This window comes from Caretta caretta, chromosome 1 (assembly GCF_965140235.1).
Source record: "Caretta caretta isolate rCarCar2 chromosome 1, rCarCar1.hap1, whole genome shotgun sequence".
In the NCBI taxonomy this organism is placed as follows: Eukaryota; Metazoa; Chordata; order Testudines; family Cheloniidae; genus Caretta; species Caretta caretta.
Window position 1 is genome coordinate 123773451 of NC_134206.1, and position 14515 is coordinate 123787965.

The 14515-nt window shown below is 40.3% G+C and overlaps 1 protein-coding gene and 1 long non-coding RNA gene across 4 annotated transcripts in view; one reads left to right on the forward strand and one right to left on the reverse strand.

Moving 5' to 3' along the window:
- NIPA1 (NIPA magnesium transporter 1) overlaps positions 1–9012 on the forward strand; it is a 24255-nt gene extending 15243 nt beyond the window's left edge. The window contains exons 4-6 of one of the 3 annotated variants that reach the window (XM_048859075.2): positions 544–704; positions 5041–5145; positions 8836–9012. In XM_048859075.2, the coding sequence (XP_048715032.1) occupies positions 544–704; positions 5041–5144 (265 nt within the window). In that variant the 3' untranslated portion in view covers position 5145; positions 8836–9012. Of the gene's footprint in view, positions 1–543; positions 705–2611; positions 4348–5040; positions 8766–8835 lie in introns of those variants that run through there. The other 2 variants (XM_048859064.2, XM_048859053.2) reach the window with 2 other exon arrangements.
- LOC125640527 (uncharacterized) overlaps positions 1–14483 on the reverse strand; it is a 16570-nt gene extending 2087 nt beyond the window's left edge. The window contains exon 1 of the long non-coding RNA XR_007357801.2: positions 14032–14483. This is a non-coding gene — a long non-coding RNA (uncharacterized LOC125640527). The remainder of the gene's footprint in view (positions 1–14031) is intronic.
- Between the last annotated feature and the right edge of the window lie 32 nt (positions 14484–14515).

Sequence of the window (14515 nt, forward strand, 5' to 3'; positions counted from 1 at the left end):
GTGACCTGTTCGTGACTTTTACTAAAAATACCTGTGACTAAAACTGAGCCTTAATTATGCATCTGAACTGCATTGATCATCTACTTTAGGCTGCAGAATGTTTGGGGTTGGTGTCATGTCTTCCTTTGCCTTGAACACAGAGTTAAACAGTGTCTTTGGTATGTTTGGGCCATTTACTTGTTTGAATCCAGCCTGTTGTGTTAGTGACCAAAAATCATTGCTACCTCTTTACTGCTTGTGGCCCATGTGAAATGGATTGGTAGTCTCCCACCAGATTGCTGTGGGATAGGTGTCTGCCTCACAGTTGGCCTGGCCCCCTTGTGCTCTCAGCTAAGAGGTTGAGGATTCAATGAACATAAAGACTGAATTTATTTTCTGCCTTCCTCCCCTGTCTTGGGTCAGGGCTGAAGCATGTAAATGGGCTACATGAAGACTATTTTTGGAAGTAAACAAAAGGCTGGCAAGTAATACCCTAGCTGAGAGATGTGTATTAAGAGATTGAATAATTTAGATTAATTTTAATTTTCTTCCACTTTGTGAAAGGTCCATTTTAGCTTCTTACTTACTGAAAGAAAAACTCAACATTCTCGGCAAGTTGGGATGTCTGCTGAGCTGTGCTGGGTCTGTTGTTCTCATAATTCATTCCCCAAAATCTGAGAGTGTAACGACTCAGGCTGAGCTTGAAGAGAAACTTACAAATCCAGGTACTTCGTTCTCTTACAAAATTATGATAGCATTGTCTAGGAACACTTATTTGAAGGGAATAGTTGCTTCCCCAAAGCAGCAACATTAGTGGTATTAAGGCTTCTGCATTCCTAGGTAAATACGGTATAAAGGAGACACACCATCATGGTTTCTATACATGAAGACTACCTCTTCAGTGTAACAGAATTCCCGGAGTGTGTATAAAGGAGAAATTATAGATATGATTTTTTCAAAAAGGGCCTGGGTGAGTTAGGAGCCTAACTTCCTTTGACTCAGGCACTTCTGAAAATGTACCTTTTGACAGCATCTGTCATGAGGCTATTAATTAAAAAAACTAAATTAAGCAGTAAACTGTCCAGAGTTAGAAACTGGCCAGCAACAAATTCAAAGACTCTGATCTTGGGTTGTCTGAGCTTGTAGTTTCCTGTTTCTGCTGCTGTCCAGGAGCCAGCCAGTTATTGGCATAAGTTCGTCTGCTATAATGTATTCAACTACCTCTGGCCACAAAGCACCATTCTATAAACTGGGGCTCAATGGGGTATAGAAACATGCTGGTTATGCCCCCCTATGCCAAGGGGTTGAGAACATGGGGAACAGTGGTATAGGAGCTACAGTAGCTTCTGCACCACCTAAGGATTCTCCCATGCAGGTGGAATCCTCTATTAGCTGGTTAAACTGATGTTGCAGTTGCTTTGTGACACCAAGGAGGCGCAGAGTAGCCATAGCAAGGGCTAGGATCTGATCTAAAGAAGAAATAAAGTTGTCGAGATGGTAACTTCCCAAAAGTGGTGGGGTTTTTTTGTTTTTTTTAGTGCTTTGAAATAATTCTCCATTTCAGTTTTTCCTTACAATGAAAATCATTGCATATTTGCATGGTAAGTCAAGAACTGCAAATACATTTTCTTTTTTTAAGTGATGAAACCAAGTTGGCTGTAAGTTGGACTTGTAACCTATTTTCTAAAATGATGAAGAGCTGTTTCATGTCGTTTCCTCTTAAGGAAAGAATCAAAACTATAATTCCATGAGCTCATTTTAAGGGGTTCTAGACAAAAATTGAATCTTTGTGGGTAAAATCCTTGCACTTCTTGCTGCCAAATAGATTCTATTAGGTCTTAAAGCTATCTTAATGGTGCACATATACATTACTTATGTTTCAAATAGATGTTTGCTTTGGCACGCTGAAGGCATGTATGCAGGTGCCAATAAAACATGTTGTGAAGTTCCCTTTCTTTCCTGCTATTCACTGGACTGACTTGCTTTTAAACCGTTCCTGACCTGATAGTTGTTTGGCATACTCTCTGTGCTTCATGTATGCCTAAGCCACTTCAATTTTTCTCTCAGAACAGCTAAATTGGGAACTATTTAATATTTTCAGTTTCACTGAAACTCAAACCTAAAGTGTACATAAAAGTGTTAGTAAAGGAAATATTGTTGCGTGTTTAATAGTCCAGCCAGACCAAAATTAACTATTGAAGTGTGTCCTGTTCATCCCATTGACTTTAATGAGACTTAAGTATGTGCTTAGGTACTTTGGTCATAGTGATGAATGTGGTTATATCACAACCATTCTTCATAGGGGACTTTAATAGGAATATAATGTCAACTTTAAAAAAAACTTTAAATCCAGTGACAGTGTGAAACAGTTGGTATTCATACATTATTATTTGACTTGCACAAAGAGGGTAAGAGCAGCAACTGTCATAGTTGTACATTGATCTAACCAATTTCAAAGGCTTTTTTTCTTTATTTGATAGGAGATCCTCAGCTTTGTGTACATATCCTTATATGTTACCATGTTCAGGGGTTCACGACTGAGCCTTTAAATATTTCTAATAAATTATCCTAGGGCAAATGTTTCTACCTGGCCATTAACAAGCCATTACCATTTTTTTCTTTGTTTTTTCAGTGTTTGTGGGCTACCTCTGCACAGTACTTCTCATGCTTCTCCTGCTTATCTTCTGGATAGCGCCAGCTCATGGACCTACTAATATCATGGTTTACATCAGTATTTGCTCACTGTTGGGCAGTTTCACTGTGCCCAGCACAAAAGGCATTGGGCTGGCTGCTCAAGATATCTTTTACAATAATCCATCAAGTCAAAGAGCCTTGTATCTCTGTTTGGTTCTTCTGGCAGTGTTAGGATGTAGCATCATCATTCAGTTCAAGTATATCAATAAGGCACTGGAATGTTTTGACTCATCTGTGTTTGGTGCCATCTACTACGTCGTGTTCACCACTTTAGTCCTGCTGGCCTCAGCCATCCTTTTTAGGGAGTGGAGTAACGTGGGAGTGGTAGATTTCTTGGGGATGGCTTGTGGATTCACCACTGTATCCATTGGAATTGTTCTTATACAAGTCTTCAAGGAGTTCAGCTTCAATATTGGGGATTTGAATAAACCTAATATGAAGACAGATTAAAATCATATTTGAGGGGAACTGGAATGGCTCAGGGAATGATACAGAGCCTTCCATTTCTAGGTAACTGATTCCAGTATGATTGAGATTGGCAGTTGTTACCCTCTGAGAGAGTGGTAGCTTGTGTGAAATGAATTGGTGGACTCCATCCAGTTTTAATGGACAGTTGTCCACATACCCAAAATCACCATAATAAGTTGACATTAACTGATTTCATTGCTGACTGTCTCAGCAGAAAGGCTAAGGAATGAATCAGCATAGAGACTGATGTATCTCCTTGCCCCTAAAAGGTGGTCTATCCAGAAAAGGTTTGATGACATTCTGGCAGGCCAGTATAGGAAATCTTTACATTAGACTGCCTGTGATGTACTCATTCTGTGGATAGACATCATCAGTTTCTAATGCACTCAGTCCAGCACCTTTCATGAATGGTGTATGCCCTTTAAAAAAAAATTGTAAGCAAATGGAACAATTCTGTTAATTTCCTTAAAACAGCAATGTGTTCACAATCCAGGCTGTGAATTGTGAAAAAAATGTTGATTTGAATTGTGGACTACAGGTTTGTCCTTTGTACAGTAACTGCCTCCGCAATTTGGACTGACACAGGTGAATGCACTGGGGGAGGCGGGGAGTTCTAAATTAAGTCATTGGTATAGAGTAGTGCATCTAACCCTTAAAAGCTTGCACTACTTACTTACCAACTGAAACTAGCTCACAGATCCAGCTGAAACTAGCATCCAGATTACAGGTATACATTTTATTCATAACTCTTTTAAGTGCATTAAGACATATAGCATTCATCCAAGAGCTTTTAATGGTTCATGGACAGGAAGAGGGTGAAGGACGTGATGCACAGTCTTCCTGTATACATGGTGGGTTATCCAGTGCCTTTGTAATCTAAAAATACCACTTAATTTGAATGTGTTTGTTTCTGCGACCTTGTAACAGGTTAGAATAATCCAGTTTTGTTGTCTGTAATATTTGGCTGTATTCAAATTATAAGCATGTAAAGCAGACAGAAAGGTCAGAATACTTTTGGAAAGGTTTCCAAGCCTGAAGTCAATACTGAGATGCTTTGGTGGCTTCTGCGAACATCTATAATCATAATGAGAAGTAACTGATAAGAGGTCTACTTACAGCAATCCAGTATATGTAGAATCCAGTTATACAACAGAATATAGGAAACTATTTAATAAAGTAGCTAATTGACAAAATTGTTCTTCAGAACAGGATAATGAGTAAATGGATTTGTGTGTCATTAGATTGCTGATTATGAAATCAGGCTGTGAACCGGCACTGTTATGAGCAAAATTTTTGTGAGAAGTACAGGTGTGAGATTTCTTCATTAACTCAGAAGGATGGGTAAGATTATGGCCTTTAGAAAGGTGGAGTTGAGTAACCCAGTACACATGCATTCAGATCCAGTATTTCACAGCTGCGTTGTAGTTCCGCAGCAGTATTTTAAAGGCTTGTGCAAGTGGCCCAAGCCATGGTACAATTGGTTTGGATGACTGGATTACAGTATATGAATGTGTCAAAAAATAGGAGAAATTACTGATATTCACAGAAGGATGTATTGATCTTGTCCTTGGAGTGAAAATAATTTTCATAGTACAATGTAATCAGTGATCATTATATACATAATGTCATTGGAAGAGTGTACCAAAGGCTTGAAAATAAGTGAGAGAGAAATTCTTTTGTTTTAAATTTGGAGATAAAAGTAGATTTGTGTAGCATATAACTACTGAACACCTGGCAGTCCAGAATCTCTCATGAGACAAAAGGGGGGGTCACCAGACACCATTTGAGAAGGTTACAGATGTCAGTCTATAACAGGGGTCAGCAACCTTTGAGAAGTGGTGTGCCAAGTCTTCATTAATTTAAGGTTTCTCATGCCAGTAATAAATTTTACATTTACAGGGGCCCGCGACAGAACCCCAGACTGGCAGTGGGCTGAGCAGGGCCGGTGGCCAGGACCCCAGCTGGCAGGGGGCTGGACGGCTGGAACCCTAGACCAGCAGTGAGGTGAGCAAAGCCAGCGGCTGGTATCCTAGGCTGGCAGCAGGCTGAGCGGGGCCGATGGCCAGGACCCTGGCTGGCAAGGGGCCGGTGGCTGGAACCCTAGACCATCAGCGGGCTGAGCAGGATGGCAGATAAAACCCCAGACTGGCAGCAGCTCACCTGCTGCCAGTCTGGGGTTCTGGCCGCTGGCTCTTGCCAGCCAGGGTCCCGACCGCTGGCCGCGCTCAGCCCGCTGCTGACCTGGGGTTCCGTTCACCCAGGCAGGCAGCAGGCTGAGTGGGGCCGGCGGCCGGGACCCCGGCTAGCAGCAGTGTGCCAGTAAAAATCAGCTTGCATGCCACCGGTTGCCGACCCCTGGTGTATAACAAGAGGTCAAGAACAGTATCCCATAGTTAAGTTTGTGGGCTAGCTGTAGGTAATGCAAACCTTGGTTATTTAGAGGTGTTGCTAACTCAATAATTGGTGTTTTGTTTTAAAACCCCAGCTCACTGGAGTCATGTGACTACTTGAGACGCTTGGCTTTTGATTTAAAAGAAAAGTCAGTTGCTAGCTCTCATAGTTACCGAGAAAATCATGAAAATGCAACCCCAGGGAACGCTAACGGTTCAAAAACCTGAAGGCAAATAAAAAGAACCCTAAATGTATTATTTTTAAGCCAGTGTCATGGTTTTTGGAGGCCTGACATAGTTTGTGAACATACAGGTTTGACAATACTGGGGTTATCAAATCAAATAATTTGATACATGGAGGAAAGGACAGACAGCATTTTACATCCAAAAATCTCAGCTGTTATGATTTAGACTTGAGAAATGATGGAAACATATCTTATGATATTAGGCCAGGAGAAGGGAGAAAAGAACTAGCAAACAAAAGGAAATTTTTGTGCATTTTAAAAACACTTTTATACGGGGGTATGTCACTCTTTCTAGGCAGGATTTTTCTAGATGAGGGAATCAGGTGTTGAATTTTAAATAAGGTTTGGCTGAGTTCTTTTTTTACATAGTATTGATTGGAAGAAAATATCTTGATTACTCTAAAGGGTGACTTTGTAAATGGTAGTAGTTCCCTTTTGTCTGTTTGAAAACTGGATCCTAAGTAAATAAAAATAGACAAGTAGACTTGTAATTCACTTCTTCAAATGATAGCTGTTCTCAAAAGTAGTCAAGCCATTTTTTCAAAGCATAAATTTAGGGTTTAAGGGTTGCACATTGGTTTGGTATGCTAGCCATTAATCTCTGCAAATTCATCCAAATTCTTTCTCAGTTCAAAGTGAAAATGACTCTCATATCTCATACAGTCCTTATTTGGCCAAGTATGTTTGCTTATTTAAGTTTTTATTTATTAAAAAGGTGCCTATCCTCATATGCTAGGTGCTTATGCAAATTTTAAAATTATACAATCCCAAACCAACAAGATTACCCTGTCCCAAAGCAACCTCTTTCCACATCTTAAACCAAGTTGTGATAAGCAGTCTCTATGCAGGGGAAGACTGAAATAACAGCTGTATTCTTTGGTCTTCCTATCCTCCTTGGAGCTGATAAACTTCTGCAGGAATTCTCCTCTTCTCCCCAGCTCCTCCTCATCCATGTTCTGAACTTCTTGAAGTGGAGATACCAAAAGCCAGCACATATAGAGAAAAGCTTTTCAAGTGGCCTTGCACATCATTTATACCTATAGCCTTTTACATCATGAATGATAAATAATGAAAAAAATTATTTTTGCTACTCTTTGTTCAGCAAATAATGGTGTTCTTTTTATTTTCTGTCTCTAACTGGATCTGGCTCAATTCTAATTTTAAAACTATATTGACGTGTGTATTGTCACTGTTGATGGCATTCTTTCTCCCCTTCCCCTTCCCCCAGACCTCTTACCTCTTCTATGTCTTTTCATGTTGCTTCTCTGGTTTAAAAAAAATTGCACTGTTGAAGGGAACTGTCAACTCTTCTCTCTTCCTCCCCCAAGGCAAGGGAGCACCTTTGAATAATACTTCTGAGTTCCATCGTCTCAGGGAGAAAATAATTGTCTCCTGAGCTTTGGTCTTCCTGCTACTGGGCCCAGCCTTTTCACGTTGCTTCATAAATTATTTGTATCGATAGCCAAGAGCCAGATTACTTAAATTCTGATTCCAAAGCAGAAATGACAGAGGATATACCTAAAAAGTGTTGTAAAGTGGACTGATAATATTGATGGGATTCATTAAAATATATTTATTTCCACAGTGAAAGGAGTTTCTTAGTGTCTGTGGCTTCTGTTAAATTTATCAGACATATTTACATATACAGTGCTCTTAATCTGTTGAAGATAGATTTTTGAGATCTATTAGCCATTCAAAGTATGGAGGATTGACATGTGTAGGCCCCACTATCATTAGTAGGTGTTACCCACATAAATCCCCCAAACATCCAACAGAAGAATAGAACCGTTTTTGATGCAACCAAAAAATGTTTTTTCCTAAATATCTGTGTATAAAAAGCAAACTGTCTAAAGAAGATAGCTCTTGTACTAATTATCCAGGATACTGTATGTGCAAATAAAGCCTATTCATTAGTCACCTGAAACTAACATGAATAAGAATGTTATATACACTATGACAAGTGATGCTTCCTAATAATAATTTTGGTTTAGACTGACTGTATATGTATTTTTCTGAAGTAACTAGCACTGACAGTGAAAGCACTGGATTTTGTTTGTTAAAATAATGGAAGCTGTAAGCTTTACTTTCACTTTTTATTTTAAAATAAGAGGCTTTTTTATTACAAGAAGGATTTAAAGAAAATAAATACAGGGACCTCAAACTGCAATGCACTGAAAGGTGAAATGTACCACTCTCACCTTCTTACTTAAACATAGGACATTGTAATACTTCCCATACTGTCCTTAGATAGTGTAATCTACAGAACTGCTGAAGTTTATTATTGAAACAAATTTATATCTAATTATACTTAACTTCTTGCCTTCAAGGAGATTAGCCTTTATAATTAACTCTTTGGGGCCAGGGAATATGGGGTTTAAGTGCTGCAGAATATGTTAGTGCACGTAGCATTTGCACTAATAATGTTAGGAGCTCCAGAACTCTTAGTGCCAAAGTATTTCATACAGCAGTGTTGAAACTGAAAGATTGCAAAGGGTGAAAATTAGGAAATGGAAAGTCCAGAATACTTTGGGGGGAAATGTTTTTAAAGAATTAAGTTTTTATTTTTTCTGTTCAGGTGGTTTGCACTTTGCGGAGAAAAATATGTTACACAGAAGGGATAATCCTGAACTATTTTTTAAATGAGGGGATTCTTTTCCTCCTCCTCCCCGTGTGTGTTTAAATTAATTTTAATGGAACGTGGAAAAAATGGATGGGAACAAATATACAGTGTCAGAGGTTTGGTTACTTAAATACTACTGCAATATAGTTACTACAGGTAAAATGAAAATGGACTATTTTAGCTTCCGAATAATGTGTATATAGATTTGTTAATGGCTTACAAGTTTAGCTTACTATCTTTGATTTTTAAAAATAGATATAGGCATGTTGTATTTGCCTTGTGTAAATTATAAAAGGCTATTTATTAAGGTTTCTGATAACTAAACTATTTATTAATCTGTAACATTTTAAAATAAATAACTTATTTCTAGCTCAATGCTTGTTTGTGACTTTTTCCTGCTCTGCTTTTTATCATAAAGAAAATATTCTGTTTCACACAGGCTTGGCCACCACAGGACCTAATCCTGATGCATGAACCAAAATTATTTCGTTTGTTCATCCACAAAACTCGGAGTCCTGCCTTGAATAGTGGTAGATGTACATATATAGAAGAAGAGTCATGTGAATGATTGAATTAAGCACACTGACAACAAGGGATCAAGGCTTTAATATGTTAATACCACTGCAGTTTGTTTACAGATTAACTGAGCATTTTTCTTAAGATATAAATACCTGTCAGGGCTTGAAGTCCTTTACTTACTCTGGCCATACATTTCTATATTGTAGCTAGTTGTTTAGCAGGGTACACCTCTAACCCCATTGCTGAATGAGTGTCAGCAAGTGAGAGTAGAAACCACTTGGAAAATTATGCAGGCTGACCATCAAATTCTGCCTTCAGTTGGACCCAGTGCTATAGTGAAATTGGCAACATTTTGGGAGTCACCATTATACTATCATGTCTGATAGTGTAGGCTAACAAAAGTAAGTATCAAGTGTGTCTTTCTGAGTGCAGGATTTATGAGCAGGAATGATTAATGTTGTTGTGTTAGCTTCTTTACCTGTGTTGAAGGGGTTACGCCATTGCTACTGCAAATCAGAGTTGGATTAATTTTAAAAAGGAAAAAGGTGTCTGTCAAAGATGATATTTTGTGGGTAGTGAATAACAATTAGTGTCAATACTCTTGACTGTGCACCCAGGCTCTATTATATATTCAAAGGTGGCAGTGATAATTCAAATGTGATCAGATGTAAAGTCTAAAAAATTATACAGGCTGACACTTCTCTTCCCACATGCATGATCACTGAACCTTTTGAATAGGAAATAAGATGGATGATATGTACTTTAGGGATGTTGATATTAGGAAAATTCAGACCTGTAATTCTCCACTGAAGCAGCTCCACCAGTGCACCATTAGTGGAAGCTTTAATATAGAAACGGAGGGCACTTATTTTATGTAGCACTGTGTTAAAACCAGCTGTGTCCTGTCTACATTAGTTTTGCTTTCATGATTGCTATCACTAGAAGGACAGATTTTCGTTACCAATCTGTCTGGGGCTACAGGATCTTTTTGGGGAGGAGATGACGAGGCACACCAAGTGTCTAAATTTTAAAGCTTTATTAATAAAATAATAAAATAACAGCAGAGAGTGTTGGGAACACTCCCACGTCACTCAGGGGAAGAAAGAAAGAGTTCATGCCCTAAGCCCTAACCCACTTTCATATTCGCACATGCACGACCCAGACTGGCCAAGTCTGAGTGTAACGTCAGAAGAAGGCAGGGGGGGAGGTGGACGGGAGTGTTGTCCTGGGCCCAGGCCGTCCAAGGATCTGCTGTGCTCTCCAAATTGCTCCACCTTTCAGGAGGGTTTTAAGTCCTGGGCTCCTTTGGGGGTATTCTATTCCACGACCTCTGTTCCTGGTGCTCTTTGTGCCAGTCCAAACCAGCTTTCTGTGGTCTCCTCGACTTTCTCCAAAACACACCGGCTCGACTTTGTTGTCCTCTTTGTTTTCCTCTGTGCTGGCCTTTGCTTGTCTCACTTGTTATGGGCTGGCTCTACAGGTCTGTGTCTGTTCAGTTGAATCTTCCTTTCTCATGATTGTCTGTGGATTCTGGGCCCCCCTCTTTCTTGGCTGGCAGCTGAGAATCAGATGTGTGCTGTGGCCTTGAGCTGGCTGGAGTTAGCATCTTATCTTTGGACTGAGCTTGCTAGCTGCAGTGTTGAGTTAACCTGTCCTCTGGTTTTTTCTCCTCCTCTCTCAGCCTCTTGTACTCCAGCAAAGGAATCTTTCATTCCCCACTCACACACCTTTGACCCTCCCTAAAATGCTTTGCGATGCTAGCAACAGCATTAGCAACATACAATGCTGATCTGCCTTCCCAGGGGACTCCCTGAGGGAGGGGGTTTTGGGGTGTGACAGCAGAGTTGCACTGGAGGCGAATTACCTCAGTTTAGCAAGTTCCTAGGATTTCTATCTACAAGGTTTAGAGGGGGCCAGAGTTAACAAGCCCAAAAATTTGACAGTCAACTCCTCTTACCAAAAACATTCCAAAATGAGAGCTACAACAATCTTAAAGTGGAGTTCCTGCTCTGGGTGAGGCAACGGCATTTGTAAGTGTATATTCATCCTGCTTTTATCTCTTGCACTTTCTGCTTGAGAATTTTGAGGCTGTCAACCTTACAATGTCCCTTTAACTCTTCGCTGAATAGCAACATTATGATATACAAATGGAAATAAAATGTACATATTGACAGAAATAAAATAGGATGTGAATGTTAGCAAGAAGTTAAAAGATTATAGAGACAGCAAGATAATTTACTCTGTTCTGTTGATATTAGTAAAGATAATCAGTAATTTGGTAACATGTCAAATAACCTGGGTAAGACATACTACAGTATTATTGTCTTAGTGAACTCAGAAACCCAGATTCTTTGCTGTGCTCCGTTTACTAAGTGCAGTAGAGGGAGGCCCATCAGGGAGCCTCCTCAGGCTCCCTGATTCCAAGTTTCATTTTTTGCCAGCTACAGCCCTTATTGAATTTAGAATATTTTAGGAGATGTTTTAAAACTCTTTCAGCTGGTAACAGTCACCCAAGAGACTATGCACCACCTGGGGATATCTGCCCTTGCCTCTCCCCACCACAGTACAAGCCCTTCCCCGGGTTCTCTCTGAGTGGGAAGTATGGCTTATGAAACAGCTAATATGACTGTGTGCTTGGGACTCTCAGCATAAGGAGAGTACCTAGCTGTAGAGATGTGAGCAGCTTTTACCTGCTTTGCACCACCTGAGATGTGCAAAGGGACCAGAATAGGCCAGAGAATCTAGTCCAGAATTCATAAGGATTTTGGCCCCAGTCCTGCAAAGGAGTCTGCTCCTGCAGACCTTCAATGTGAAATTCAATGAGACACTTGAATTGCTTTCCTGACTGGGTCTTAATGAGAAGTTACACTGCAAAAATGGAATAGATTAGTTGGGTCACCATCATCCTGACATTTGGGATTCACTCCATGTGGCAGCTAGTATTTCTGAAATGTGGTTGAAACGTTACGTAACTAAACCTGCTATGAATTATTCAGAGATACTGTGAACCCTTCATGTTAGAGCATAGTCTTGAGCTTTGACATAATGATTGAATGATTTATGATCAAACATGGGGTAGGCTAAACTTTCATGTTTTTGTCTGAAACAAGGTTAAATTTATTTTTTGGACAGAGGCAGCAATCAAGATTACATAAACAAAAGGAGCAGCTAAAACCTCACAAAGTTTCTTGAAGAAATTATAATACTTAAAGTAATCTATTTAATATTTTACGTGTGATTATTCACTGTTCCCTTTAATAATGTTCCCAGAGGTTTGTTAAAAGGCTGATTTTTTTTTTTTTTGGCTTGTATTTTTTTGGGGCATAGGAGAAACAGGTTACTATAAAGGGCACCTGTAGAGCTGAGTCTAGTGCTAAGTACATTGTATGCATTTAATCAATCAGTCTTACATGATACTGATTTTACTATTGTATTACTATTTAATTTTAAAAATATATTCAGTATTTCCAAAGGAAGTGATAATGAACAAGAATTGCAAACCTTTGCTCTAATAAATTATGGAAAGTTTTAAATCATACATTTTTGAGGATGGGGATGCAACTTCTGATTTTGTACTTATTTCCCTATGTTTACTCAGTTTCTCTCCTGTGTTGATTGAGAGTCAAAGAAAGATGTGTCCAAGATTAGGCTAGCTCAATCAGTTTTAGGATCCAACATTCTCCAAAATACTTGCTTTAACACTTAAAACACTGAGCTTTCTCAGATGTAATGCATTTATACACATCTCTGTTTCACACTGCACCATTTTGCACAGTATATTTTATTTTTTTCTTTAATTCATTTTTGCACTGGACCCAAGGCTGTTGAGGCACAAAGTTACACAACAATTCAGATCTTTACATATTTGCTTACTTGGGCAATAGTTTTTACAAGCGTGTACATTTAATGTTAGGATTTTTACACTCGTTTTAATCTTTTATCCACACGATAAAATGCAATGGGGAGTAAAATAGGCCTAGAATTTAAAAACATCCCTTGAATCCTCAGTATGCTATTATAATGTCTGGTACAGGGAGGGGGCATTTTTGACTACTAATGTTAAGACTGAATTCAATGAGAAGTCACTTGGTGAGGAAATACAGTAAGCTACCTCAGAGAGAAAAAGACTATCTGTTGTTTGAAAAATAAAAAAGCAAGCCAGATGCAACCATTTACAAAGAAGAGCAACAAGGAGCCAAGTTGACCTTTGAAAGAGGTTGGAAAGACAATACTGGCTGCAAGGCACAGAGGCTAAACAGAATCTAACCCCCTCTGAAAAGGTAACAACCATGCCACTATGCTTTCTCCATATGCACACTGTCACTTGTAGTTTTGGACTGTCCCCTTACACAAAGGCTGTCCTGCAGTTTAAATTTTAGAGCATCTCAGGAGGAATATTGTAGTCTTGTCCAAAAACACCCCAACCCCTGGGTCCTAAGGCTATGAGCTGTTAAAGTTGGGTGTATCACTCTTGTGTCAGGTTGAGAAAGAGGCTCAACTAGTCAGAGTATAAAATATACCCAAGACATTAAAGCAAAAACAGTACTTGTAGTGCATAAGGGAAAATATATTTTGACCAAAGTATAAAGTAGTAAGGAAAAAAAGTGGGAAAAGGGAAGATAAGTTACAGAAAATATTTAACAGCCTCTCTCTCTGTTATTTGAAAAGTAAAGGACAATGCAATTTATCCCATCGCATAACCCATTTTTTCCCTTAAAGATTTTAAATCTTTCACTGCTGTCTGTCAGGTTTTATGTTAACTTTTAGAAAAAGGAGGCTGCGGCTGACCTGGATAACTATTTGGGGACTGTGCCTGGGAGGGAGAGGGTTTGGGGATAACTAATCTGCCTATCTGTGTTGAAATAAAAACTACGGTTGGTGTGAGCTGGTCAGGAAAGGAACAGGTTTCAGAGGAACAGCCGTGTTAGTCTGTATTCGCAAAAAGAAAAGGAGGACTTGTGGCACCTTAGAGACTAACCAATTTATCTGAGCATAAGCTTCTCAGCTCACAAAAGCTTATGCTCAAATAAACTGGTTAGTCTCTAAGGTGCCACTAGTCCTCCTTTTCTTTTAGGAAAGGAACAGGTACCCTCAGTCCAATAACTCGCCTCCTCACCTTGTGCTCCTTTCTGTCCAGTTCATGGTAGCATTAATGTTTGCTGGAGGAGGCGAGCTCGTACCCCCAGCTCTGGTTCCCGGCACTGACAGCAGATCAGGACCTGCCCGTCCTGCGACACGGTGGGAGAGGCAGGTGGTGTCTTTTACCGTCCCCACCGCAGTCGCGGACAGAGACAAGCTTGCACAGAGCAATTCTTCCGCCCCGGGCGCGGCTGGAAAGCGCTTTCTGGCTCCCACCTGCCGCAGCGGGTCCCCTAAGCCACCCCCCCCTCTCCCGCCTCGGCGCCCGGGCCCCACGCAGCGCGGACCCTGGGCTCCAGCCGGCAGGCAGCGGGCGCAGGGGGCTTGGCCCCAGATCAGGCCGGCTGCGGCGGGCGCGCACACGCGGCCAGGGCTAGGCCTGGGCGTCCGCCCCGCCCCCTCCCCTCCCCGTTCACGGAGTGGTCACGTGGTTAGGGCTCCTGGGGCGGGGCCACCGCTGT